The sequence below is a fragment of the Strix aluco genome, chromosome 15, assembly GCF_031877795.1.
Source record: "Strix aluco isolate bStrAlu1 chromosome 15, bStrAlu1.hap1, whole genome shotgun sequence".
Taxonomy (NCBI): Eukaryota; Metazoa; Chordata; class Aves; order Strigiformes; family Strigidae; genus Strix; species Strix aluco.
Genome location: NC_133945.1, coordinates 6129941 through 6157749, shown reverse-complemented (window position 1 = coordinate 6157749; position 27809 = coordinate 6129941). Strand labels below are relative to the sequence as shown.

Genomic DNA, 27809 nt, shown 5'->3' with positions numbered 1-27809 from the left:
GCAAGCTGGGCTGATGGAGAAAGCATCACTGCTGCGAACTGGTGCTTGCTGGACGTGAGAAGATGGGGGGTGGATGGATGCTGGTAAGGAGCTGGGGAGCCCAACGGGGGGAAGCAGGCTGGCCGGAGTCCTCAAGAGCATGTTAAAATAATATCAACAAGGAGAAGTGGGCACATGGGAGCATGCAAGATGCTGAGAATAAAATTCATCAAGTTTCTGTGTGGCCTGAAAAAAAAAAAGAAATTATTTAGTCATAGTTCAGTGTATAAAGCCAAGAACTTGGCTAATAAACAAGAGGAACTAGAATTGCTCCCTGATGAGCATAAATTTGACCTGCTTGGCTTTATTAAGGAATCTGGGGGAAAAAGTCACCTGACTGGAATGGCAAAATTCACAGTAATATCCTATTTAAGAAGAACTGAGTTGCAGAAGAGGAGGGGAAGCAGCCTGACAAATCCACTCCAAGTGGTCTTGAGCACTTCACTGCAGGAGAAGGCGCAAAGCAGCGGCTCACTCCTGTCCGCTGCGGGCTCCAAATCGCAGCAGGGAGCAGAACGACCAGCTCCTCGCATCCCTCCAAAGTATCTACGGGTAAAACTTGGTGTGGTCACAAGAGTTGGATCCAGCCAACAGGAAGTGGCTCTCAGCAGGAGGCAGTGGGGATGGTGTTACTGAATCCCCTAACCCTCCCCGTTTGTTAAGAAGTGGCACCAGAGGAGCATTGGAAGGGGCTGGAAATACCAGGTCCTGTAATTTCTCTGGATTATGAAGGCATTCGGCTTCGGTGAGAGGAAAACAAGTTGGCAGCGTCCCATGGGAATCAGGTATTTCACCTCCTGGGTCATCTTTTTTTCCTAAAGAGATGGAAGAGCAGGAGTTACCACTGAAGTTGCTGTCTGGGTAGGAAGTGGGGCAGCTGCTGTTTGAAACTGGGAGGGAAAAGTGGCCAAGAGCAGACGGTGATGCCAGGGGCAGCAGTCGTGGGGGGCCTGAGCTTCACAGGAGCTCAGCAGCTGTCTGAGCCCCCCTGTGCAGGATCGGTGCCTCGTCTCTTCCCATCACTTCACACCTCTTAAGCAGTTGTGACTTTGCCCTGCGCTGGGACCCCTGAACTGCTGGTGGGACATTAGTTTAAGCTGAGCAAGGTGGGAGTGAAATCAGGGCTCACCACTTCGTGGGTGCTACGAAGGTGGTGGAGCCAGGCGAGCTCTGCACCGGGACACGTGTGGGCCCTCTGCACCCCCTCAGCACCGCGGCAGGTAACCAACGCCAGGCTTCGGTCCGCGTCACCCACCTCCATCAGGTACCCAACTCGGGAGGAATTTTGCTGAAAATCACTGCAATTTGTTCTTACTTACAGTTCCTCCAGGGCGTGTTCCTGCACCTTGGAGTCAGCCCCTCTCCAGGTGGTGAGGCTGGGGGTCATACCTGAAGGAGGGGGGTGTTGTATCCCCCAAGGGGTCAGTATATAACATCTCTTCTTCCAGCAGTAAATCCTGCTGCTGCCAAGCAGGTCCTGAGGGGCCGGGGAGGATGCAGGGCTGCAGGAAGGTTCTGGGGGCTCCAGGGGGGTTTGTGGGGCTGCAGGGGGGTGCTCAGCACTGCGGGGGGCTGTTAAGGGTGGTGGGGAGAAGAGACTCAGGGCCAGGAGGAAGATACTCAGGGCTGCAAAGAGGACCACAGAGAGGCTGCTTGGGCCATGAGGAGGATGCTGAAGGTTGCAAGGAAGATGCTCAAGGGTGCTCAGGGTTGCAGGGAGGTGCTCAGGGCAGCACTGGGGGTGCTCAAGGAAGCTCAGGATGCTCGAGGATGCTCAGGGCTGCAGAGATGCTCAGGGCTGAAGGGGGGGGTGCTCAAGGATGCTCAGGATGCTCAAGGATGCTCGGGGTTGCAGAGGAGATACTCGGGGTGGCAAGGGAGGTGCTCGGGGCTGCAGGGGGCTGCTCAGGGCAGCACTGGGGGTGCTCAAGGATGCTCGGGGCCCTGGGGGGGGATGCCGGCGTCCTGGGGGAGAGGTCGCAGGGGGAGCGGGGAGGGGAGGGGGAGGCTGAGGCGGCAGGTAGGAGGTGCGGGGGGGCTGTCAGCGGGGCGGCCGGGGGCTGCCGGGGCGGAGCCGCGGGGTGCCCCTCCCGACGGCGGTATAAACCGGCGGGGCGCGGGAGCGGGACAGGCTTCGCTGGGGCGCCCGGCGCCGGGGTGCACCCCTGCCCGCACCCCCTGCCCGCAGCCCTGCCCGCAGCCCGGCGCGATGGCGAGGGGGCAGCTGTCGGGGGGCGCCTGGGGGGCCCTGGTGCTGCTGGGGCTGATGCTGCCGGCGGGAGCCTGGTACAAGCACGTCGCCAGCCCCCGGTACCACACGGTGGGACGCGCCTCGGGGCTGCTCATGGGCGTCCGCCGCTCCCCGTACCTCTGGCGCCGGGAGCTGCCGGCCGAGCCCCCGCGGCGCCCCGGGGGGGCCGCGCCCGCCGCCTACCCCCCTCCGCCCCCGGACCGCCCCGACGGGGAGACCCCACCGCCCCCCCCGCCGCCGCTTCCCGGCCCCGGCCGCCTCCTGCAGCGTCTGCTCCGGAGGGGCTGGGGCTGGGGGGGCCCCCGCCCGGCCCCCGCCCGGCCCCCGCCCGGCCCCCGCGAAGCTCAGGTAACCCCCCGGGCCCCGACGGGCGGCGGAGGGGGGGGTGTGGGAGGTGGAGCCCGGGGGTGTCGGCGGGGTTGGGGGGGGACGGTCTCTCCGCAGCGCTCCGGCGTGCTTGAGGGGTGTCAGCCGTGCTTGGGGTGCAGGAGCTTTGCTGCCGTCTCTCTGCGGCACCCTGGGGTGCTGGGGGGGTTCCACCAGGTAATGGGGGGTGCACAGAGCCTTGGAGGGGTTCCAGTAGGTAATTGGGGGTGCATGGAGCCACGGAGGGGTTTCACCTGGTAAGTGGGGGTGCATGGAGCCTTGAAGGGGTTCCACTAGGTAACTGGGGGTGCACAGAGCCATGGAGGGGTTTCACCTGGTGACTGAGGGTACATGGAGCCTTGCTGCAGGCACCGGGGTTTCAGGGTGCCCCAAGCAGAGAGCTGGGCTGCCCCATGGCATCACCCAGATGTGGGGGGCTGCCCCCCACCACCCACCCCACCTTCTGCACGCCAGCCCTGGCTGGGCTGGGAGGATGTGGGGGAGTGAGGGGGTGAAAGGAGCCGTGACCCCACGGGGGGGGTGGGGGGCTGCAGCTCCATCACTGCTGCGGGAGTGCGGACGCGTGCGTTGAGTCTCTGCTGCTTTTTTGAACTTGAACCACAAGGTTTGTTGCACCCACCAAAGCGGGCCGGGAGGAGGGGGCTGTTGTTCCCCTTCCCCATGGGACGCGTTTGGAGGAGCTGCCCTTTGGCTTTAGGGCAGCAAAAGGAGGAGCTGGGGGATTTCTGTGCCCCCCCTGTTTGGTGTATCACCAACCCGCAGCCTGTGGGGCCAAGCTGCCAGGGCTGGGAGGGGTGTCAGTGGGGCGCCTCGACAGGACCCCCCTCCCTGCCCGCTCAGGGCTCAGCCAGGCTGCGTGGGACTGCCGCGGGGCTGGTTCCAGACATTAAATTTCTTTCCTCTTATGTAAAGCTGGAGGCAACATCCAGCTGAAATCCACGGAGGCTTTTAGCTGTTGGATCAGCCCTTGAAACACGTAGCCGTATTCCTCCCCCGCTTCTTTTTTTGGAGGAAATCTGGGATTAGGATCTTTTTGGGAAAGCCCAGACAGGTCAGCTCAGCCCGACGTTATGTCTGCGCTGGCCCGTTACCTCTGGCAGCCTGGCTGTGTGCGGGCAGAGCAGCTCCAGGTACCGTGGTCGGGGCTCTGGACCTGCGGACGTGTGCGCATCCCTCGGATTTCCCAGCCAGATTTCCACGGGAGCCTCGCAGGCAGGTCCAAGCCCGGTATTTGGGCATCTGCGTGGGGTTTATCTGCGTGCACCACGGGAGAAGGGGAGTCTGCAGCTACCACGAGCCGGATCAGAGCCCACAGAGAATATTTCATGAATATCACGAATGCAGCGCTGGTTTAAGCGCTGTTCGGGGGGAAATGGGGTCCCACGTGGGGGGGAGGTGGTGGCAAGGCTCGGGTGTGAAGCCGGACGCTGAGATGAGGCTCCGAAATAACCCGGCCCATCTTCTCCTTTCAGCTTCTCCCGCTTGAAAACGTGGCTCTGATCCGCTGAAGGGCCCTGGCATTGCTGCTTCAAGCACCGGAGGAGCACTGACTGCCCAAGGTGGAAACCCTTCACCCTAGCTGGCGAGGAAGAGTCTCATCAGCGGATCTCTGGGTACTCTGGCCTCTCTGAAACCATACAGACAATTGCATTCCAAAAAATCTGATTTTTCGCGGCCGCTGCCCAGACGCAGTGGTAACTTCATCTTGTTTTCAGGTCAACCTAGTGCTATAAACTTGGGGAGAAATAAAAAGGGAAGATATTTATTTTTGTTTATTTTTTTTAGATTTCTGTACTAGCTTGTTTGCAATATGATACAAACATGTACTGTTTGCTTCCTAGGAACCTGCCCTCATTAAAATGAGAATTGATCAAAAGAAACTTTGGCTTCATTGTGCTGTTGTGGGTTTTTTTAAAAGCAAAACCTGGTACGGCTCTGATCGGGGCAGGCACTTCAGCGGTTGGGTCACTCCCAGATTTTTCTAACATGATTTAACTCCTTGACAGTTTCTTCTGCAGCTTTACGGTAAATCTCTTTTACTGCCCATCGGGGAGTTACTGCCAGGCGTTACTGTCAATTAAGATGACAAAGTTAGAAATCTTTCCTGGACTGGACTGAACAAAAGCTCTGTGAGTCCTCACTGCTCTGGTTAGAGCTTAATTTTATATACGTCTCTGCTGATGGAAATAAATGTTATTTCCCATTAAAACAGGGAGAAGCCTCGAGGTGAGGGTGTGCTGGAGTGAGTGGGATCCGGGCTCTAGAGAAAACTGAGGTTTGGGGGCTGAGCCCGGCTCCCGTGAATCGCTGAGCTCTTGCCCGCCAGCGCTGGCGGATTTTGCAGGAAATCTGGCAAAAAGAGACATTTCCACTCCTCTCGCATAAACCGCCTGCTCCTGCCAAGTCCCCGCAGCCGACCATGGGGTTTGTGCTGCCTTTGGTTTGGATCTGAAAGGAAAAACCCGTCGCGGTGCTTGTCGGGGGAGCCGGGCACACTCTGAGCCCTGCTGCCCGTGCTGCCCCTTGCGCCGGGGCGCTGCCATCACCCCTCGCTGGGTCTCCGGGACAATTTCGGGGTGCTGTAACACATGAAGGATTGTTCTCTCCCGGTTGATTCCCAACTGGTTTCTCTTCCACGTCCCTTCTCCCTTCCCCCCCCATGATTTTCCAATTTCTGCTCTTCGTTAGTGCGGCGCAGTGCTCGGATGGGCCAAATGAGACATGATTGCCAATAACCCATTAGGCAGCTGCACTTGGAAAGGGCCGTACCTGTCAGGGTGCCAATCAGGCAGTGGAGTGGCCGCCGAGGCCCTTCTTGATGGAGGTAAGTGATAAAATGAGGGAGAAAATGTAAAGGTCAGCTTTGCGCAGGAGGATGCACAGAGAGCGGGGGATGAAGGACGATGTGATGAGAGACGCGACCCGAGCGCGTGCTTCCGCCCTCATCCGTCGGAAAGAAACACTTGTACGTGCCAATTACTGGGGCAAAACCAGCTCGATGCTCAGTTAACCACAAGCCCTTCACTTCTCACCTTGTAAAATAATTTTTCTGTTGCTGTGGAGGAGCAATGAGCCGATTCCCCACTGGGGCTGTAAAATAATTTCCTCTGTGCTCCCAGCTCTCCAGAGAGGTCTGGGCCTTCCCTAGGGGTCAACAAGCTCAATAAAATGGAAGAAAGCTTAAGAAGGTGTTTAATTACACCTCCCGCCTTGGGGCAGGACCCAGCCATCTCTGATGGATGTTCATCTGATCCCTTCTAAAAGACTGGTCCTGGGAAACATGCCAGGCTCCCCACCAGCTGCCTCCTGTCCCCCTCACTCTGTGGGGCTGCGTACCCACACTACGGGGACCCCACAACTTGAACCACGGGCACCCCCTGTCCTGGCCCCCATGGATACCCCGAGATAAAATGCAGCCCCAGGGATTCTCTGGGAGGATGCTGGGTCCCTGCCTGCCACAGCCTGGGTTTGCAGCAAATTGGGGGAATGAAAGCTTTCAAGGGGAGCACGGACAGGCCCAGAGCCTCAGCAGCACATTGGCTCCTGACCCCACTCAGGGTCCCAGTGCCCTTGACCGCCACGGAGCAGCTTTGTGGGGGGTAACTGCAGACAAGGAGGGTGATTCCCAGCACCTCTTTGGGCTTTGGGAGACATGGGGGGCTCAGAAACCCCCAGGTGATGGTGGGACACCTCACCCCTTCCCTCCCACCACGTCCCACCAGGTCACAGAGGCTGTGGGGTGGTGGGCAAGGGGTGCCAGGGGTGCTGGGGGTGCAGTGGCACCTGGGTGGCTTTGCCATGCCATCCTGTGGCCACGCCGATGCCAGGGCATGGGGAGGGCTGAGGAGCAGTGAGAGGGGTGAGGATGATGCCACCATGTCCCCATCCCTGCGCCCTTGCAGAGGGGGAAACTGCTCCCATGGGGGCCCCTCTGTCTTCACGGCCCCAGCCAAGACCATGGGCCCAGGAGGGGATGGAAGCTCTGCGCTAAAGCCCATCCTGATGCTCCGTGTTTAGGATTAGGGCAGCCCAGGGATGGGGCTGCTCCCGGTCTCAGGGTCCTGGTGCAGCACATGTGGGGTTTGGACCTGGATCTGGCCACTGGCCCAGGTCCATCGCTGAGGTGCCGCCTGGGAGCTCTGCAGATCCAGCACCGCCGGGGCCGGAGCTGGGGCTGGCTGACGCAGCGAGGCTTTCCCGGACGGGGTGCGCCGTCACCCAGCCTGTCGTGCCAGCGGATGCATTTTGTTCCAGTCCAAGAGGCAGGCGAATCCCAGGGGCTGCGGCGGGCAGGAAAACGTCCCACCCCAACCCGGCCCGAGCCCGGGGCGGCTCCTTTTCCTTCCCGGCTCCCCGGCCTCTCCCAGGGGAGCAGCAGCATCCACCGAGGCGGCTGGGCACGCCGGGGCTGGGGGCTTTGGGGACAGGAACCGGCAGCCCCGGGGGAGCTGGTGTGAGCTCACGCCGGGGCTGGCCCACGCACACACACACAATGGCTGCAGGGCTCCTGCGTGCACCAGGAGGAAGAAAACTCCCCAAGGAATTTCCTCCGTCGTCGGCTCTGCCCAGAAGCTGTTCCTCGCCCCGGCGGGATGCAGGCGGTTGGGGCTGAGCCGAGCCAGGGTTGAGCCCCTCACTGGTGTGTGGCCATGGTTGGGTGGGGGCCAGCTGAGGATGGAAAGCCCTTGGGCAGAGCTGAGTAGCCCAGACGGTCCCTGCGATGGCCCTGAAGGTCCCTGTGGGAGCCGCGGGCTGCGGGACTCGGCGCTGAGCTGGGGTCTGCCAGGGGTCTCATCCTGTCCCGTCCCGCCGGGCTGTCCACACCTTCCTGCTGATGCTGCCCCAGGGAATTGACTGAGGCTGGAGATAAGGGGTAGGAGCTGCAGAGAGCAGGAGATAACGGTATCTCTGTGCCTGCTGCTCTGCCTATTTCCAAGCTGTCCAGAGCGCTGATAAGGTGTCAGCGGCACAGAGACACGGGCAGAGATCTCCCCGGCTGAGCTGTGGCAGCCCAGGGCTGTTTTCAGGGTGCCCACAGGGAAACGCCGGGTCGGGACCCTCCTGCGGGCCCCACGCTCCCACCCACGAGTCTCCCCCCAGGGTGTCCCGAGGGCCATGGCAGCTCCTGCCTCCCCCGTGTTGACTGTACACAAGGGCTGTATTTGGGGAGCACCCGCGCTGCTTCGTGGGGGCAGCTCACCTGCCCTGGGCACGTGCCAGCGGGAGTGGAGGTGACCCATGCCAGCGCTGCGCTGCCTGCTCTGCCTGGCTCTGCCTGCTCCCCAGGCATCCTGCCAGGTCCCCAGCCCCTCTCCTGGGGATGTGCCCACTCGCTGCCAGGTCCGGCACAGGAGCGGCTGGTGGTGCAGCAAAGAGGAAACATCCTCTCGGGGTCCCCTCCAGCCCCTTCTGGGTGCTGAGATGCTGGGTTACAGGCACCTCCCCAGGCCTGAGCATTTCCTCTGTCTGATTTTCTGGTGGATATTCCTTTGAATGTGTGCAGGAGACAGCAAAACCCAGACGCAGCCCCATCAGGCAGCGGAAAGAAGCCATCCTCCCCCAGCCCAGCCATGCAGCAGCTTCAAGAGAAGCGGCCTCTTAACCAAACTGTGCTCCCCGAACCCCGTCAAGAGCTGCAAAAACCTCAGGAGCCAGCGAAGGTCCCTGGGGGTGTCCTAACCCTTCTGCTCCTGCCAAGAAGATGTTGCAGGAATGGTCCCAGCCCTCATGGTGTCCTTGGGTGCTGGGGTGGCATCCAGAGCTGGACATGCCAGCAGAAGAGGTGATGCCTCCAGAATCCTTAGCCTGGGCCATGACTTTCACTGCACGGTAGGATTAAACCCGGGCACGGCCATGCTAAAACACCAGCACTGTGCTCCCAGCACCCCAGGGTGCTGCAGCTGCGCTGGCGGAGGGGATGTCCCAGCTGGGTGAAGCTGGGAACCCCCCATCTCCATTCACCTCCAGCCCTGCAAGAGCCTCTTGAGGCGCTTCTGCTGCTCCCTGCTCAGGCCACCACCACCCCCCCGGGGCTCAGGTCCAACTCCTACATTTGGTGACGCGGGGCCTCCGCTCTGCTTCTTCTGGCAGGAGAGGAGCCAGCTGCAGTGGAGTGTGGCGCAAATGAACCCCTACATCCATGTCCTTGCTGCGGCAAGCACAGGGACACGCCAGTGTGACACCGGCACCGGCACCAGCTGGCATCCAGCTCGGGACAAGCTGTGCCAGCACCAGCCTCTCCAGGAGCAAGTCCCTTTGCAGTCGTATTATCCATGTGCTTTTCCTGTAGCTGCTAAAGACATTTAGCAGACCTGGAGTATTGTGTCCAGTTTTGGGCACCTGAATATGAGAGGGATATCGAGGTGCTGGAGCGAGTGCAGAGGAGGGCAACAAAGCTGGTGAAGGGCCTGGAGAATAAATCCTGTGAGGAGCGATTGAAGGAGCTGGGACTGTTCAGTTTGAGGAAGAGAAGGCTGAGGGGAGACCTCATCACTCTACAGCTACCTGAAAGGACATTGTAGAGAGGTTGGTGCTGGTCTCTTCTCACAGGTGATTAGTGACAGAACAAGAGAGAATGGCTTTAAACTCCAACAGGGGAGGTTCAGACTGGACATTAGGAAAAAGTGTTTCCCAGAAAGAGTGGTCAGAGAGTGGAATAGGCTGCCCAGGGAGGGGGTGGAGTCACCATCCCTGGATGTGTTTAAGGGTCGTTTAGATGAGCTGTTGGGGGATGTGGTGTAGGGGAGAACTTGCAGAGTAGGGCTGAGGGTTGGACTCGATGATCCCAAGGGTCTTTTCCAACCTGAATGATTCTGTGATTCTGTGATTTTGTGATTTTGGCTTTTTGAGGGGAAAATAGCGGTCAGTGGTGGGTCTGTGGCCCTGCACGGCGCTAGCAGAGGGGTGCCCGTGCCATGGAGACACAGTGGGTGCGGAGCAGGGTGGGCTGGGGCGTGGAAGCAGCGTTGTTGCTTGCACACTTGCCCATGGGGGTGCTGGCACGTGGGAGGGCTCGGGTGTGCCCAACCTGGCTGGGGACTGTCGCCAGCTCCACGCCTGCACAGCACCAAGTGTTGCCAGGCCCCCTCCAGCTCGGTACCTACAGCACTGCTATCTGCTTGTAAATAAGAAAGGACCTGGGCAGATTCTTACCTCCCAGCTTGTGCAAGAGGGATCTCCCAGCTCTCAGCAGCATAACTGAACTTTCTGGACTTTCACAACCCACAAAACATATAATTAATCCTCCTAATGATCAGTTCTCCTTCTATCTCTATAAATCTAACCTGGAAAATGTTTACAGCTCAATAGTGCCACACACAGAGGCCTAGAGAAAATGAGATGGTGCTTTTTACGAGCTCTCCTCTCATTCCCAGTTCCTCTGGTAGCACAAAAAAATCATCAGCCTTTCCCCATTCTTCAGGAGCTGCTGCTCCCTGAGAGCAGACGGGACCCAGCAGCCCTGCGCCGAGCGACGGCGAAACAAGAGAGGAATGAGCACGGCCGCATCCATGCCAGGCAGAAAGCCTGAGACTTCATTTATTAATAGTCAGAGCTCTGTGGCAGTAGCAGTGGCTCTCTGCAGCTCCCAGTGGGGACCATCAAACCCCGCTGCCCACAAGGGTACATCCCTGAGCTTCAGCTGAGGGACCCAGGTCTTCCTCCACACCCAGGCAGAAGGTGCTGTGGGTGGCCGAGGTCTCCTGGGACGTGGAACCCAGCTGCAAACCAGCCCAGCGAGCTCCGGCTCCACAGTGGGAAGCTGGGTGTGGAGCAGGGGATGGATAAACACTGGCCAAAGCACACTGACGGGGAGGACGAGGCTGCGCGGGAGGAAGAGCATCTCCCTGCCAGCTGCTCCCACAGCTGAGATGGAAACCGGTGTCTCATGAAAGCCGAAGGGAGGGGTGTCCGGCAGCGCCCAGCCTTTTCCTTGCCCTCCCTCCCCGCCTTGGTGAAGCTCCCATCCCTGAGCAGGACAAGCGCAAGGGAGAGAGAAGCCACAAGATCTGCCCAAAGCCATCCAACAGGCACGAGGTGGAGCCACGAGCAGACAAGGGGCTCCTGGGGTCTTGAAAATGTGTCCTCTTTGACAGAAAATGACCCAAAGGCACGTGCAAAACCTCTCATTTCTTTGGAAGCACCGGCACTCCATCACCAGCTTCGGCAAACCATCCTCCCCCTCAGAGATCCCCTTGCCCTGACCCTCTGCACCTGCCTTAGAAACAAGCCAGCCTGGACAGGCTCGGGTTATCAGCCGAGGTTTTGCCAGTTTATGATGGACTCTATGGGCTCCAAATCTCCCTCCATCCAACGCACCAAGGAGCCAGCCGGTGGAGCCTGATTTCTGTAATTGTGAAACTTTTCACAGCATCTGTATTTTGCATTAGTGAGGCCACAGGATCAGGCCTAAAGCAAGGAGTGTTCAGGACACAGGTGTAATTCTCTGTCGCTGCTCAATCAAGTGCAGTGAAGGAATTAGAAGCAGATGTCAAACACAAAGAGCTTCAAACCCTTCCAAGCCAGTAAGCACACAGGTCCCGCGAACTTCCTCAGCCTCCAGGCTGGCCCAGTTCAGACTCAAGTATCTGCCCAAATCAAAACACACGGAAATTTAAATGGAAAAACCTTGCCCGTGCAGTATCTGCTGGATTTAATCATGGCTCTGTTATACCAGTAAGTGCAGGAGCCCTCCTATGCTCTCTTTTTTTCTACAACAGGCCACAGATGGGAAATGGCAGGATGGCCTCGAGAACTGAGGGGGTTTTGTACCGCAACACATTTTCAAGTTCTTTCCAGCTCCTTCACACGAAGCTGGAGCCACCCCCATCAGCTGCAGCAAATACAGCATCTCTCTGTGAACCACGTCTGTGCCAAAGCATGCGCTGAGCTGTGCACCCCAGGACAGGCAGGGCACCCCATCCCCGCGCACCCGGCGGGGCTCAGAGGCACGGCCACAGCACAGCTCCATCAGTCCCCACAGCCCTGGGATTGTGAAATAAATCCTCCAGTTTAGGCTCACAAGGTGTGCGACCAGAAGCAGGCAGGCAAAAATCCTGTGCTGCGTCGGGGCTCTACCCCGTCCCCATCCCTGATGTGTCCCTGCGGGAGCGGGGACCCGGCAGCAGCTCGGTCGGGGTCCTGATGCCCCCCAGGAGTGAGCACTGGGCTGCTGCTGCCTCCTGTGCCCAGTACAGACGGGCTGGAAGGTTCCCTAAAGCCTTCCCGGGAGCAGTTTACAGGTCCCAGCATCTCTGCTGGGTTACATCCTCTTGCCAGAGAGGTGGCACTCGACACCTGACCCTCCTTAATTTCCCTGCAATGAATAGATGTTTTTTTTGGGAAAAAAAAAGCCTTTTGGAGATGCCGAGGTTGCAAAAAACAAACAAATCCAGGTCACACCGGAGAAAATGCTTGTGCTCAAAAAAAAAAAAAAAATCATTTTTGAAAAATGCAAGCATCCCATTTTCACCTTTTTGACATGATTATTTTCTCCCCTTTTTTTTTTATTTTGCAGGCCGCCAACACTTTTAAAGAGACATTCAAAAGGGTTAAAATATTCTGTGTGACCACCCAAAAGATTTTCTCCCTTGTGTTTTTATTGCACTGAATAAAAAGAAAAACTTTTTTGTTCAAATAAACTTGAAACAATTCCTTCTCCTCCCCCCCTCCCTCCAGTTTTTTGGTTTAGCCAGTGAGTGGAAAAATCAATTATTTGCACTCTTCTAGCCTGATAAAAGCTTCAGGACTCCACAAAGAGGCTCAAGGGAGAACTTGCCTTGTACAGCAAATAAAACAGTGTCTGAATTTCCCGGCTCTCTGGCCTCCTCTCGTGTCACACAAGATTTTGTGCCGAGATCGATGCTTCTGCCTATAGGAAATGAGGATGGGAAGAACTGCCAGAGATAAATAATGCCATTTTTTTCCAGGATAGTGACTGTCCTCTAAAACGTGTCACCAAGCATCTTTTTGGTTCAAGCATCTTTCCTTTGACTTTATGTATGACTGCAGTGGAAGTCTGTTTTTTTTAAGCAGACTACAAATTAAAAGCAAATCAATATTAATTTCTGGCGTCTTTTATTTACCACCTCAAGCTGGCCGCTGCATTTGCTTCAGCTCTGTAAAAATCTGGCAGGAAAGCAGTTGAGGAAGGAAAAATACCACTGAGGAGAGGTAGAAACCCTGTGACACGGGAACGCGACACAGCACCAATGCTGCGACAATTCATCTGGGTCATCTCCTCCTTGTGAAAGACTTCAAGGAAACGAAGACCAGGAACACAAAAGGGTGAAGATGGGGATCTCTGTGTTGCACCAAAACAAGCTCATTTGAAGTGAAACCTGGACAGCCTCTCGGCAGGGGCTCCTGGGATGGAGGAGGAGCCTTTCCCCACTGGGAATGTCTGGGATCAGTGCGGCAGAGCTGCTGGGTCATGAACCCCAACCCGTCCCCTGTTCAGGGGGACACAAACCATTTCCGAGCTCCTTCACGTGAACAGCTGAACATAGGCATGAACCTACACATATGTATGAACCTACACGTAGGTACGGACCTACACACGAGCTCTGCGTGTGCCAGGCTGGCTGTCCGGGCAGAGACACCCCACAGAGATGGGACTGGGGCTGGGTGGGCAGAGGAGCTGCTGGGCTCCATCCTCCCCACCCTGGACCAGGGGGTCCCCGCATCCCATCAGCTCAGGATGGACTCTGGATGAGCGGCCTGTGCTCCAGGCCCTGCTCTTCATCACCTCCCCTTCATGGGGTGGTTCTTGCCCGTGTCCCAGAAGGCTGCGTTGTCCCATGGGTGAGTCTTGGCCCCGGTAACCCCTTCCCGGAGGGGAGTGGGGATGGGGTGCCTGGCCCGCAGATGCAGGGGGGGCCCAGCTCAGAGGCTTTGTGCCAGCAGCGGTCCCCAGGCTGGCCTGGAGGGTGGTGGGCTCCAACCGGCTGCCCGTTGGGCTGCCCACCGCCCTGGGCCGGGGAGCTCCGGGGCTGCCCCGGCCCGGGGGCTCTGTGCTGCACCGGGATGGGGGGGCCGTGCTGCTGGAGCTGGAGATGGGCCCGCACAGCCCCGATCCGTGAGCCCGGGAGGCCACGATCAGCTCTGGGCATCCCCACTCCATCGACTCTGGGGCTCCATCGGCTCCGTCCACCCGGTGTTGATCCTGGGGCCGGTTCCGGTGTCGGTCCCGGTGCTGATCTCGGTGCTGGTCCCAGTGCCGGCGCCGGTGCCAGTGGTGGGTCCCGGTGCCAGTGGTGGTCCCGGTCCTGGTGCTGGTCCTGGTGCTGGCCCGGTCCCAGTGCCGACTTCGGTGCCGGTGCCGGGTCCCGGTCCCGGTCCCGATCTCGGTGCCGGTCCTAGTGTCGGTCCCGGTCCCAGGTCCCGATGCCGATCTCGGTGCCGGTCCCGGTGCCAGCTCCGCCCTCTCCGTCCCCGTCCGCGGCTCCGCCCCGGCTCCTCCCGGCCCGTTCCCATCCCCGTCGCCATCCCCGCCCGCCGCGCTCCCGTCCCCGCGGGGCAGCGCGCAGCATGGCCGCGCTCCGCAGCGCCCCGGCCCCAGCCCCGGCCCCGGCCCCGGCCCCGGCCCTGGCTCCGGCCCCGGCCCCGGCCCGCCCCTCCGCGCCCCGCCGCTCCGCGCCCGCCCCGGGCCGCCCATAAAAGGGGCCCCGCGGCCGCCCGCCCCCGCCCGCCCGTCGCTCCGCTCCGCCGGGCGCCCCGGCCATGGCCAAGGACCAGCTGAAGCCGCGGCTGTGCCGCATGTTGAAGGGGGAGAGCGGTTACGGCTTCCACCTGCACGGCGAGAAGGGCAAGAGCGGGCAGTTCATCCGCAAAGTGGAGCCCGGTTCGCCGGCCGAGGCGGCGGGGCTGCGCGCCGGGGACCGCGTCGTCGAGGTGAACGGGCTCAACGTGGAGCAGGAGACGCACCATCAGGTGCGGGCAGGGGACGGGCAGGGGATGGGCAGGGCGGGCAGCGGAGCGCGGACACCCCCCGGGACCGAGCACCCCGGCTCCCGAGCCTCTCCGCCGGCTTGGCTCCGCTCGGCTCCAGCCTCTCGGGGGTGCGCTGGAGGGGTGGTTTTTCCCCAAAAAATATCAATGCTGGGGCATCCTTGGCCTGGCCAGTGCTGGTGGTTGCTGCGGTGGGTGCCCCCAACCCCCCCAAATCGTAGGCCTGGGCTGCAGGGGGGGCTTTGTGTGCCTGGGACGGGGGGCTGCCGTGAGCAGGGTTGTCTCGCTGCGGGGGAAAGGCTGTTGTAATGGTGTAAAGGTGGGAAAGGCGAAGGTGTTTCGGTATGGGCAGGGCCCTGCTGCGTTATGCAATCTGTGGTGGAAAGGAATGGGGAGATCCAGGCTTTATTTCCGGCTCTGCTGTGGGTTTTCTTGGCCACTTCGGGCGAACTGCTCCTGCTTGTGCAGCCCAGAGTGTGTAAAGGATGCCTTAAAATCTACTGATAAAGCTCTGCAGATGTTCAGCAGTTTGACTGGCTTAAGTAAGATAGGGCTTGTAGGGAAATAATGGCTGTTATTAGACCAGGGCTGTGAGTGGGGGGGGGGGGATCCAAGCGAGCTGTTTCTCAGTGCTGTAACAGGAGCTGCACCCTTCAGGCTGTGTCATTTTCTGCTTATAAACCAGAAACTTGTATTTGTTAAACAGCTTAGTCCAAAAACCAAGCAATGAGATTCAGGCTGCTTCTGTCCCCCTGCAGACCCAGAGCCTGGGTTGATTGTGCCCCTTTGCCTGATGGCCCGCGGGGCTCTGCGGAGTTTGATGCTTTAGTAACTTAAAACATATGGCCGGCCCTACTTGCTGGTGCTTTATCGGGGCAGAGCAGGGTTGTGCCTCACGTAACTTGAGGACCTGGCAGAGTTTTGGGGGGGTTGCGGGTTCCTGGGCTTCACCCACCTGGTGTGGATGTTGCTGTGCAGAAGGTGAGGCAAGAGCCTTCCAGGTGGCTCCAGTAAAGCCTTGGGGACTCCTCTCCCTGGGCTTGGTGGGTTTTCATGGCTAATTGAGCCTGTTTTGATGATCAGAGCCAGCTGTGTGAAAGTTAATGGTTTGCCTTGAATGTGATTTCAAAACCCCTGAAGGAGGATCCACATCTTTGATCTGGCTGGGCAGAAAGGAGGGTTGTGGTCTGTAAGGAGCTGCGTTGTATTGGAAGCCATCAGAGCTCCCTGCTGAAACTGGGATGCTGGGGATGGGCGGTAGCGGAGCTGAGACAGCAGCTGTGTCTTTGAAACGTGCGGGGTGTTTCCAGTAGGTCAAGTGAAAGGGGAGAAATTTTCCTGTCTTCCATTTTCTGCTGGCGGAGGCAGGATTCAGCCCTGGCACTCGCTCCCTGCTGTGGGATGCAGTGTCCCATCTGAGGTGTCACGGGGCTCGCTGCTGTGCTGTGCTCCCGCTGTGATGGTGTTAGTGTGTGTGAGCAGGAGCAGCCCTGCCCCGGGACATGCTCTGGGATCACCCTTCCTCCTGCCTCGATACAGGAGGAACCTCTTCCCCCCCCCAAAAAAAACCCCCAGCCCTGATGGACTGCGGGAAGGGCGATGTGGTGGTGGGTCAGACGCTGGCTCCTGCCGATTTAGAGCTGCTGGCTCGCCGTGGCCTCTCCTCCTTGTACTCCTGAGGTCCCCAACCTTGAATAAGTAACATTTATCCATGTGCGTCTGAAGCTGCGGTGGGACAGAGCCCGCAGCAAACAAGGCCTTGCTGTTTGGGTGTAACTCTGTTTCGAGCCGGAGCTGGCGGCATTTGTGTCTTTGTTCTCTGTTTTTTCCTGGCCTTACCCAAGGAGCGAAGGCAGAATGTGTTCTCAGGGCATTTCATCTCTTGGATGCAAAATTGCATCCTGGCTCCTCAGTTCCTCGCCTGGGCAGGGGGTGCGTGGGGCAGGGCAGTGGCCTGTGCCCGGAGCGAGGAAAAGCCCCCAGGTCCTCTCTGAGGCTGGCAGAGGCATCGCTTTGGGAATGAGAGGGATGACCTGGGCTGTTCCCAGCGGCACCGTGAGCCTCCTTCCCGGGCAGCTGGTGTTTGGCAAGGGTGGAAGGGCCTGGGCTGGCTCTGCCGGGCTGGTGCTGGTGCAGCCAGGGGTGAAAGTCTGTTTGGGTGGAGCTGCGGAAATCATGGGGCTGGGACCGGTGCTGAGAAGGTCCTGAGGCACCGGATGCTCAGGGGAGGCTGTGTCATCTTCAGAAGAGCTGCGGACTCGAGGCTGTGACCATGGCTCGGAAACGGGTAGGGTGCCAGGCGCTGCCGGCGCCGGGCAGGACCTTGCCATGCGCCTGGATGCCGCTTTGCCTTGCACCTCGCTGCTCCATCCCCACAGGGACCTGCTGCCTGGGGAGTTTGTCACAGAAAGCCCCTCCTGCTCGTCCCTGCTAACAGGGAGAGGGCGAGGGGCTGCTCTGTGCCTGCTCTCCATCCCTGCCTGGCTCAGCTCGCGGGGCTGGGGGGACTCTTGCTCCCTGGTTGCTCTTCCCGGGGCTGTTGGGGAGCTCAGCAGCGGGCTGAGCCCCAGCATCGCTCTCTGCAGTCCCTTTGCGTCTGGTCATGGGTCTGTGGGACCCTGCTCCCTGCCAGGGATTAACTCTGCTGCCCTAATGTCTGGACCACCCGAACTGCAGGCTCGGGGGATGTCTCTGGGCAGGACCCACCACGTTTCTCCTGCGTTTTCCCCACAGGCATCGCCTGCCTGCATCTCCTGCCACTGCTGCGCGTCGCCTGCCTGCTCCCAGGTCCCAGGCCTCGTGCGGGCACAGCCTTGCCGGTATCAGCAGCACCGTCTGATGTCGCATGTAAATAGATCTGAAAGGGAGCAGATGGATTTTCTGGGGCTTGATGGAACAGCACCTTTCAGGCTGGTTACAGATGGGAGCCCTGGGCACGCTGCCGCCCGACGCGGCGTGTGGAGACGGAGGCTGCAGCCTGCAGCAGATTAGTTCGTTCAGGACAAGCAGCCTTGTCGGCAGTCTATAAATTTCTTGTTGGTTGTTGGTTTGTTTTTTTTGTTTGCAGATACCGGCTCTGTTGACCTTGAAGGGAGCTTGCAGGGGAGTAAATAAATGCTAGCTAATTGCGCATTAGGCTCGTTTGTCACTTATAACCTTGGCAGTTGCAGTGTGTCTGGCCGGTGTGACCTAGATCAGAGCAGGAGCCCTGTAAGGAAGCCCAGCGTTGCTTTGGGGGTTTCCCAGCACACCTGGGGGGTCATGGGTCTGTGGTCTTCAGGGCCACCTCATAGCTGGATAGCATTGCCAGATACCACGCTGCCTCCTCCTCCTCTGGATGAAGGCTGTGCAGGGAGGAGGTGGCCCAGCAGAGCCAGCCCTCTGTGGCTGCTGGCTGGGATCTGGCAGCAGTTTCCCTCTGCCCTGCTCCTGTGCATGTGCTGGATCTGCCCTGGTGTGATCTACCCCCCTGCCTGGCTGCGATCTGCTCCTCTCCCCAACGTGGTGAGCTCCTTTCAGAGCCGTTGCCAGTCACCGATCCCCACGAAGGAGCCGGGCAGCGACAGGACAATGGTCCCCATTCAGCGCTGCCTGGAGCTGGATCCCGGCAGGGACAGGCCCATCTCCTGCTCCCAGCACTGGTTTCCCTTATCTCTGCTGGCCCCTGGCATGGAGCAGGGATGAATGCGCAGATTGGGTTGTTTCTTTCATAAATTCACCCAGGATGGGGGGGTAGCTGGTATGTGGGTGCAGCGGGGAGCATCCAGCAAAGGCAGCCCAGCCACCAAATGCATGTGTGGGTGCTTGGTGCCTCCCTGTGTGCCCCGGCTCTCCACCCTGCCCTGAGTGTGGGGGAAGAAGGACAGCCCAGATTGAGGAAATAAGGGTGTGTGGGACTGTTTGCTTGGTGGGACAGATGATGTTGTCCCTCTAAGGGACAAAACCAGGCAGCAGGGTTTCTGATCCTCGTGGGCAATGAAGCAGACTCCGTGAAAGCTCCTGTCTGAGCAGAGCGGGTGGTCTGGGCAGCTGCCCTGGGCAGAGCTGTTGTGGGGGTTGCAGGGCATGGAGTGGAAAGAACAATCACCATCATCACCTGGGGCTGAAGGCAATGGGCATTCCATCCTGGGGGTCCACCAAAGCCAGGCTTTGCCCTTCTCCCCCATCACCGATGGCTGGAAGTGACAGCAAACTTGCAGCAAGACCGAAGCTGCAGGAGAGCGTTGGGGAGTTGATGGTCCTTGGGTCCAGCTCCTGCCGCAGCTGGGAAGTCCCTGGGTTTCTGCTCATTTGTTCTTCTCCTTTCCAGGTGGTGCAGCGCATCAAAGCCGTGGAGACAGAGACCCGCTTGCTGGTGGTGGACAAGGAGACAGACGAGTACCTGTGCAGCCTGCGCCTGACGTGCACCGAGGAGATGGTGCACAGCGGGATCCTGCTGAACTCCAGCGTCTCACCCACCAAGTCGGTGGGCAGCGACAACGGGGAGGTCTGGAAGCCGCAGCTGGATCTGAGCGGGGGCAGCCTCCAGCGGCACTCGCACAGCTTCTCCTCGCACGGCAGCAGGAAGGTGAGGGCAGAGCTGAGCGGTGTCTGGGGCTGCTGGGTGCAGAGCTTCCCTCTGCAAGCATGGCTTGCTTCCCATCAGAAAAAAACCTCCCGTATGTGGCTGTTGGCTTTGGGGACCCCCCTGCTGTGTCCTGAAGCAGTGGGTGAGCTGTCTCTTGGCCTCATTTGCCCTTGCTTGAAGGGCTGCGCTGCTCTCTCCCCTTCTGTGCCCCTTGAGGGTCTGCTGGGGGCTGGCGGGGGGTCGTCAGCCCTGGGGATGAGTGACCCCATGGTGCCTCAGCCCCGGTCGGCGTCCCAGCTTGGCTCTCACTCACCCCTGGGGCCAGGCTGCACAGAGCAGGGACGTGATGAAGCTGGAGCTCGTGAATGAGCTTCCCTCTCCTCCATTATTTGCAGGAGGGAGGGAACATCTGGGGCGAACGTGTTCTCAGCTTTTTGCTTAAATAGGAAGGAAATTAGCTCTTTTTCAAGTGGCCTGGGTCTGGACTGTGATTCTGCAGTAAGTGCCTTTTATTGGTAAACTCCTTTCCAAAAAGGAAAGAATTTGGGGTGGAAAACGTCCAGTTTCCATGGCTGCCTTGCTGCTGGGGCTGGGCTGGCGGCGACGGCGCTGCCTTGCTCTCGGCAGATAACAGGGTTTGGTCCCAGGGCTGCCCGTGCTCGGGGTGTGAAGGTGGCAGGGGCGATGCGGGTGTCGCGTGGCTGAGCCAGTGACTGTGTCCCCACCCTGCAGCCCCGCTGTGCTTGCTGGTCTGTGCCATCGGGCAGGGAGTGCTGGGGCTCAACCACCTCCTCCAGCGTGGAGCTGCCATGGGCACACTCTTCCTCCTCCCCTTCCTCCTCCCCAGGAGCTTGCAGGGGCTGCGGTGCCTGGTCGCGCTCTGCCCCCTCAGGGGTGGGGTGGTGGCTGGATGCTGGCCCACAAGTGGGGCTGCCAGGAGGACATGGGAAAGTCAGGAAAGCTTCGTGTCCTCAGGAGCCCCCCCGGAGTAATGGCTGAAGAAATTTGCCTGCGCAGATAAGAGGCGATGCCGGTACAAGGCAGGAGGCAGTAAGGAGGGGAGTCTCACCTCCGGTCCTCCCCTCCCCTTGCAGAGGAGGAAACCCCCTTTCCTGGGGCTGGCAGGGGCAGGGTCGGAGGCAGTATTTACTTTTTTCCCCCCTTATTGCATGATTTGAAGCTGTTTGAAGCTCTGTGTGATGATGATGGGTGTGTTTCCCATGGGAGGCTGCTCACCCCCAGGACGGCTGGTGGGAGAGGAGCCGTTCCTGGGGGTGGCTGGGCATGGCTGGGGGTGGCTTTCTAAGCTGAGGATTTCCTATCCTCTCTCTGTTTCGTTTGCTGGGTGCAATCCAACAGTGTGTGCTGACGGGAAGTCAGGCGAGGGGAACAGGACAGTCCTTTCCGGCCTTTGGGTTTCAAGGAGGGTGGGACAGGGAGAACCAGACAGGGCTGGGGTGCGAGGGGGGAGAAGCACCTGTGTGTCCCCTCAGAGGGACTGGGGGGGCTTGGCTGGGGTATTTGGTGCTTGCTGTGCCAGAGCTGGGGCTGGTGTTTGGGGGAGCCTGAGCTGGACAAAGGGAACCGACTCTGGGGGTGATGCCCACCCTGTGGGGTGGAGGATGGGCTGCTGAGCGGGCAGAACTGAGCATGTTGGGTGTTTGCAGAGGCTCAGGTCAGCGGCTGGTTTGCTCCCGCCTCCGTGAGCGGCAGCTCTTTGAAGAGTTGGGTGCTGCAGCCTTTCCTGGCCAAGGTCACTTCTCCGTTCTGGGGCCTTGAGTGACCCTGGTACAAGGTCAAGGGTGGCTGGAGCAGCCGGACTTGCATCCTGCTTGTTTCAAGACCAGCTCCAGGCTCCTGGTCTGGGTGATGTGTCTCTCCTCCTAGATCCAAAAATAGCTGGAGGCCAGGGGAGCTATAGTGCACCCCAGTTCCTGCAGTGCTCAGCCTTCCAGCACCGTGTCCCTGCGTGGGGCAGCTTGAGCCTGATCCCCATCCTGCAGATCACTGGCACTGGGCCCCCGTGGAGTACCCAGCTCCTGAGTGCGGGGGCTGTTTGGGAGATTTCTGTCCTGGCTGTGGCCGCTGGGGTCCAGTCAGAGACTTGTCCCCAACCAGGTTTGAAGGGGACGAGGCTCTGAGCTGGGTGGCACTGGGAGAAGCTGGGTTTGGGCTGGCAGCACTTTAGTCTTTTGTGCAGCTTTCCTGGAGGTGTTTGAAGGAGAAGAAAAGGCAGCTCCCTTCCCCTGCAGACCCTTGGCCCCATCCTGCCCCTGTAGGAACTGGTGCTGATGCTCCAGGCTGCTCCCAGGGAGCAGCATTTTTTCTGAGCAACATTTGTTTATGTAAAAGCTGCAGTTTTCCTTCATTTGAGGCCGGGTTGTTCGGTGCAGCCTGAAGCAATGAGTAATTGAAACAAAGAGGAGGGAAATCTGGCACCCAGGGCAGCTGTAGTGCTGGGCAGCGGGGAGGCAATGCTGCAGGCAGGGTGGGCAGGGCCCTGCCAGCCTCCCCCATGCTGCCCCAGTCTTATTTTCCAAGAGGAGTGATCCCCCTGGGAGAGCTGCCGTGGGTGGGGAGGTCAGTGTGCACCCCCGGCAAAGACCTGGTGTCCAGGGCCTCGTCCTCCAGGAACCACGGTAATGCCATGAATAATTCAGCATGTATTTAAAATCAGGCTGCCTGCCCTGAGCGAGCAGGTCGGCAGGGCTGCTGGCACCTCCCTGGCACCCTGGGGACTCGTGGCCGCAGTGGCACGGGGAGCAGGGTCTGCCTTGCCCTGTGCCATGTCCTGCCTGTGCTGGAGGGGTTTGCCCACTCACTGCCTGCCCCACGCTGTGTCCCTTGAGAAAACCCCCATGCCATGTACTCCCCCGTTCCAAACACGTTCTAGTGGCCACTCGGCCGTTTTCTGCTTTTCCCCAGGGCTCTGGCTCTGCCTGGCACCCAGCATCGAGTCCCCTGGGAGGTTCGGAGGTAGCGGGCGGGGGGGTGTCTCAGGGTGGCAGGGGCTGCGTTGGGTGCTGAGCAGTTTTTATTGCAAAGGTGCCTTTGGGACAGCGGTGTGAGCTGGTGGTGGCTGTTAATTAAATGCCTGGGCTAATGGCTGGTGTGCTGCGGGGCCGGCTGGTGCTGAGCGGTGCTGCTGGGTGCTTGCCTGGATGCTGCCGGCCGGCCCGGGGGCGTTCACGGTGTTCACAGTGCGCTGGCAGCGCTTTTGTGGGTGTTGCTGGGACCCCCCGTTATGGCCACGTGGGTTTGAGCCACATGAGCAGCGTCCTTGGGATTTGCTGCCTCTCTGCTTTCTCCAGGTGTGTTTGTAGGAGAAACAAGAACAACAGGGAAGGCACTGGGATGCGTTTGGGGTGATGTGGTTCTCTGCCATCGCTGCTCCTGTCACACCAAAGCACAACTATGGGGGCGGGGGGGTGGGTGTGCAAAGGGACCTTTACAGCTGGTGTTTATCTTCTGGAAAACAAACCCACATCTTCTAGCTGCTGGATTCAAGCAGCCTGTTGGGTCTGGGAATTTTGACATAGGGGAATTCGCAGCCAGTTGTTAAACTGTCTGGGGGAGACGGTGTCACTGTAGCATTGCTGCTGGCAAACAGGAGGAGAATGGGTGACCCTCCCTGACACGGGGGGTTGTGGCTGGCGCTTTGTCGTGACAGCGAGCAGGCGTCGTGCTCGAGAGGAGCTGGTGTGCCTGGGGACAGGCATGCTGTGTCCTGGAGGAGGATGGACGAGCGCCTGGGTGCCTGTCGGGACCCACAGGTGTGGGGCCAGTGCTGTGACATCCAGACAGTAAATATTTACACTTCTGTTTGGGTCAGGAATAAGAACTTTTTCTGTTGCAAATAAAACTGTGTTGCAACATCTTCAGCCGCCAGCTTTCTGCCGGAGTGCTGGAAGGGGGGTAACTCGGGACAGATGTTTTTGGAGAACTTTGCCAACTCAGTTGAGGCCCAAAATTTAGGGCTTGTAGAATAACCACAAAGATGTAATAAAACCTAACATGAGCAGAAATGTCTGCAGTAATTATGTGATTAGAAAAAAAACACACAGAAAAAAAAAAGTGCATGGCTTAAATTAAAGCACTTCCCTGCAGCATCCTGTGCTCCCTGGGCCTCGGTGGCAGGCTCAGACCTGTGGGGAGATGAGGATCGGGGAGGGCAGCAAACCTGGGTGAGGTTCTTGCTGTGCTGGCAGCAGCCTGGGGAAACCCTCCGGCACAGAGCCCGAGGAGCTGTGGCCGTGTCCCTGCAAAAAAAACATTACAGGGCTGCCTGGGGATGGTGAGGGGTCTGGGTGCTGCAGGAGCAGCAGCAAAGCCAGGCTTGCTTTTGGGCTTAGCACTTCAATCGTGTCCCAGAGGCAGGAGTTGGGCCGGCGTGTGGCAGAGCTGTGGGGAAGCCGGTGCTGACCCCGCTGCATTATTGATAGTGCCGGGCTCGCCGGCATCGTGTGTCACCAGGCCAGGCGGAGTCGGTGCCGGTGGTGCGGGTGGGCTCTGGAGCTGCTCCAGCTCACAGCATCTTGGGGATGGAGGCTGGGGCATGTGGCAACAGGAGGGACCCTCTCCGGGGATGGCAGTGGGATGCTTCCCCCTCGCCTGGTGGGACAGTGGCGTGGTGGCCCGTGGCCATCTGGGCTGCGGGAGGCGGCTACGTCATGGGCTTTGCTAAAAAGCGTGGAGTGTTTTGCTTTCTCGGGAGCCTGCCCCTTTCCCATGCAGGCAGCAATAGGATAAATGCCAAAAAACAACTGATTTTTTTCAGACCATTGGTCCGTCTGTGCTTGGTGCTTGGTTAGAAGGAGCAGGATGAGACCTGTTTTTGCCGAGCCCCCTCAGTGTTGGGGTGTTTCAGGAGCTGGTTGCACTTCTGTCCCCCCCTGGGGTGCAGGCGCTTGGGAGCAGCGGAGTCTGCGCTGCTCGAGGGACAGCAGGTTTGGGGCTCTGCACCCCATAGCCTTGCGGGTCCCCACAGCGGGACTGGGGCAGCCCCAGCCTCGTTCCCCACGTGGCCCCGTCTGCTCGTGCATCGGCAGTGTGTTAACTTCTGATTTTTGTGCGTTGCTTTTGGTATCAGAGTGGGGTTTGCGGGAGCCTGGGCTCGGGTTGTGACAAGCCCGCGGAGGAGCGGCGTGGGCTGGGTATTGCCGCAGCACTCGGAGGAGGTGCTGGCAGGGAGCTGAGCCTTGTCCTGCTGGATGCAATCCAGATACGAGATGGGACACTTACCCATGCCGCTGTAAGGTGAAGAAAACAGCGTGCTGCTCACCATGCTGGGGCACAGCAGGAGCAGCCCTGGCTTCCAACCCTCCCGGTGCTGTGGGAAAGGGGTTTGGATGCAAAACGCTTCCTTTGGTGGAGACTGTGGCTGTGTCCCATCACCCAAAACGCCCGGGAGCTGTGGGTCCGCTGCAGGGACAGAAGGAGGGGGCTGAGCAGGTGTCCCCCGGCCGCAGCTCACCTGCCTGGGCTTGGTGTGGGCAGCGGGTCCCACGGAGAAACTCGTCTGGGGGGTTATTTTTGTGCCGGGGCAGCGCAGGAAGCCCCTCCCCGGGAGGAGAGCATCCACCCCACAGCAGAAACTTCCTCCGCTGCGATATTTTTAGTGAAATACAAAGCGAGTGGAAGGGAGCGGGAGGCAGGAGGCAGATTAGCATCGAGAGGAGCTGCGCCCTGCCAAGAGCCTTTGTTCCTGGGGCCACGTGCTCCCAGGGGACACCCGGTCCTGCGAGGGGACAGTGGGCTCCCCCCTGGGACCTGCCACCGCCCTGGGAGGGGGACAGGAGTATGGGGGGGGGGGGGGGGTGGGGTGTCTGCATCCCAGCCCATTGCCTGGCTGCAGAGCGGTGACGCTGCTGTCACCAAGAGATGCTGCGTGTGGTCCAGCCGGTGCTGCTCCCTTCTGCATCCTCAAGTAATCAAAACCTTTCCCTCAAAATGGCTTGAAAACTGATATTAAATGGGAGCTGTTCAAAATGCAGCTTGCTCCGGCACAGCCGGCCCTGGCCCCCTCTGCTCGCAGGGATGCGCTTGAGCAGCTTGCTTTAATAACAGCCCTGCTCATAAGTGGGCTCCTCGCCAGCTGTTTAATGGTTCTGTTCAATAGTAAAAATATTAAATGGTTTCAAATAAATTAAAAATCTTCTGGCAAAATCAGGGCTTTCTGCATGTGCCCTGGCAGCTGCACAAAACCTCTGCTGTGACTTTGCTCCATCCCTTTGAGTTTTCCAGGCTGGTTGGGCTCACGATCCTGACATGGTGGAGAAAACCTTAAAACAATATTGGGTTTGGGGTTGTTTGGGGTTTTTTTTGATTATTTATTCCCATCACCCAAATGAGTTGTGGAGGAGGGCACACACTGCACGTTTCCAGCTGTTTGTCCAGTTCTGTCCCTGGTGCCACTGTGCAGTGCGGGTGGGTAAAGCATCTCCAGAAGTTTGACCCCAGACCTGATGATGCTGCGGGTCTGGGTGAATCCCACCTCCTCCTGCCCAGCCCCACCCTGGGCATGGGGCTGCTCCCACCCAGGGGCAAAAGTTTTGGTGTTACAGGATTTCTTGTGGGGAGGGGAATGACACGGAGCAAAGGTGCTGTGCGTATGCTGACTTACAGCGTGCGTTCCCGGGCCAGAGGGGGCCAGGGCATCCAGCTGGTGGCTGGGCACACCCAGCCGCTGAAGGAGGTTTTAAAGAGCAGTTTTTAATCCATAAGGCAACACCCCTTTGCTGGTTGCAGCCCTAAAGGCAACGTGAGCGCGATGTGATGGTCGTGGCATCGCCTCTGTGTACTTCGTTCCTGCCCTGAGGTGGAGTGATTTACCCGGCACTATTGGAGACCTCAGTGTATAAATTAAGGTCTGAATCGAGCTGGTTTTGGCTCCCAGTCCTTGTCTCGGTCTCTAGGTATGGAGATTTTACAGGCAGTGATCTTGAGAGACTCCAGGTTGGGATATGAGAGGGAGAAAAAATTAAAACTCATAATCAGTGAAGGGCTTCTCCAGATCCACAGGTCTCTGTAAATAAGGAGTTGAACCCCAAGTTGTCAACATAATTATTTCTGGCAAGATCCATATCGTAATTTAATTTCATTACAGCTTTTGCCTGGACTCCTGAGTTTTGATTCCACTGCTGTGTACATTTAAACCGTAACCAGACTTGGAGCTGGATTTTGTTGGCTAAATATCTCTCTTTTCGCACTAAAGCCTTGCGAGAGTTTGTTACCAGTTAAAATAAGCCAGTGGTAGATGTCTGTTAGCGGTGAGTCTGTGAAAGCCAAATTGAAAAGTAGTTTTATGAGCAAGGGGAGGGTGAGAACGATGATTCCCTGTAGGTACTGGTGCTGCAGTGGTGTGCGGGGCTGCTCTGCGGGTGTCTTGGGCTCGGACTGCTGGGTGGTGGATCTTTCCCTCAGTGGGGTCTCCAGCCCCGGCACTGCACCGGCCTGTGCACTGCCCCACGGCTGGGGACACTGGAGAAAGGAGGGGGGTAGGTGAGTTGGTGTCTGCATGTGGTCCTGGGCCCCTCCACCACCATCTGCCACAAACCCAGTTAAGCAAGGCTCGCTGCCTGCACGGACCCTGCCACTCGATGTGATTAAACCCTCTTAGGGGTTTACAGGGTTTAATCCCATTAAAGAAAGAGCAGCACAAAAGGTGGCAGGAGGGCTAATCCTGCCTTGTTGGGCTCAGCTCCCACCCCGGGGTGTGCTGTGGCAGCTCTTCCCGCAGCCCTGGGGGCTGGGGCTGTGCCACCCGGCAGGACCAGCATCCTCTGGGTGTGACGCTCTGCTGTGGGGCAGGTCTCCAGTGGCTCTTCCTAAGCCCCATCACCTCCTGCCTTGCCATGGCTGGCGCAGGGCTGGCTCGCTTGCGGTGGGCTAGTAGTCACTCCTGGGCAGCCAAAGGCCATCCCAGGTAAATCAGTTAATTCTGGCCCTGGCGTTGTTCATGGTGAGCAGGATTTAATTAAGACAAGCCCTAATTAGTTCTAAGTGGAGTGAATAGTCTGCTTTGCCTGGAAGAGTTCCCTGCTCTTGTCTGGCAGCTGCTAATGAGTGCAGGTCTCCCACAGACATCGGGGGGCTGCATCTGTCCTGGGGATGGGGTACACAGGAGACCCGCTGCTGTGCTGGGGGGGCGCTTGGGGCAGCCTGAACACGGGGATAAAAATTGCCTCGTGCAGCTCCTAGGTTTTGCTGGGCGCCCGAATCCATCTTTTGGTTTTGCAGGCGGCCGTGCCAAGGCTGTTCTTGGGGTGGCTGCTTTTACTGCAGCTTTCTGGTCCTCTCACAGAGGCAGGGAGCCCTTCTCAGAGCCCTGCAGCCAGCACCGGAGTGTGCCCGGCACCCCGCACCCACCTTTGCTTTGGGGTTTATCAGCAGGAGCAGCCGGAGCCTGGTGCTGGCTCTGGGGGTTATCGCGGGAGGTTCTCCCGCTCTGCATCGAAAATGCACTTTGTCCTGGACCACCCGCCGCGGCGCGGGGCTTTGGCAGAGCTGCTGCCCAACCTCCTTATCTGCCCCAGCACGGAGGTGCCGTTTGGCCGCCTGGGCTGGAGATAAAACACCAGCACCTCGCCCAGGAGGGTGCTCAGCTCCCCGCAGTGTTTG

At 59.0% G+C, this 27809-nt stretch overlaps 2 protein-coding genes across 3 annotated transcripts in view; both read left to right on the top strand.

Annotated features, from left to right (window-relative positions):
* The first annotated feature begins 2181 nt into the window (after positions 1–2181).
* On the top strand, positions 2182–4562 carry NPW (neuropeptide W). Its single transcript, XM_074840997.1, has 2 exons — positions 2182–2638; positions 4150–4562. Exons 1-2 carry the CDS (start codon positions 2249–2251, stop codon positions 4183–4185), a joined length of 426 nt encoding a protein of 141 aa, XP_074697098.1. The 5' UTR covers positions 2182–2248; the 3' UTR covers positions 4186–4562.
* Positions 4563–14279: 9717 nt separating this feature from the next.
* The window catches only part of NHERF2 (NHERF family PDZ scaffold protein 2), a 38413-nt gene continuing 24883 nt past the window's right edge, over positions 14280–27809 (top strand). The window contains exons 1-2 of one of the 2 annotated variants that reach the window (XM_074841513.1): positions 14280–14605; positions 18933–19190. In XM_074841513.1, the coding sequence (XP_074697614.1) occupies positions 14396–14605; positions 18933–19190 (468 nt within the window). In that variant the 5' untranslated portion in view covers positions 14280–14395. The remainder of the gene's footprint in view (positions 14606–18932; positions 19191–27809) is intronic. The other variant, XM_074841514.1, reaches the window with a different exon arrangement.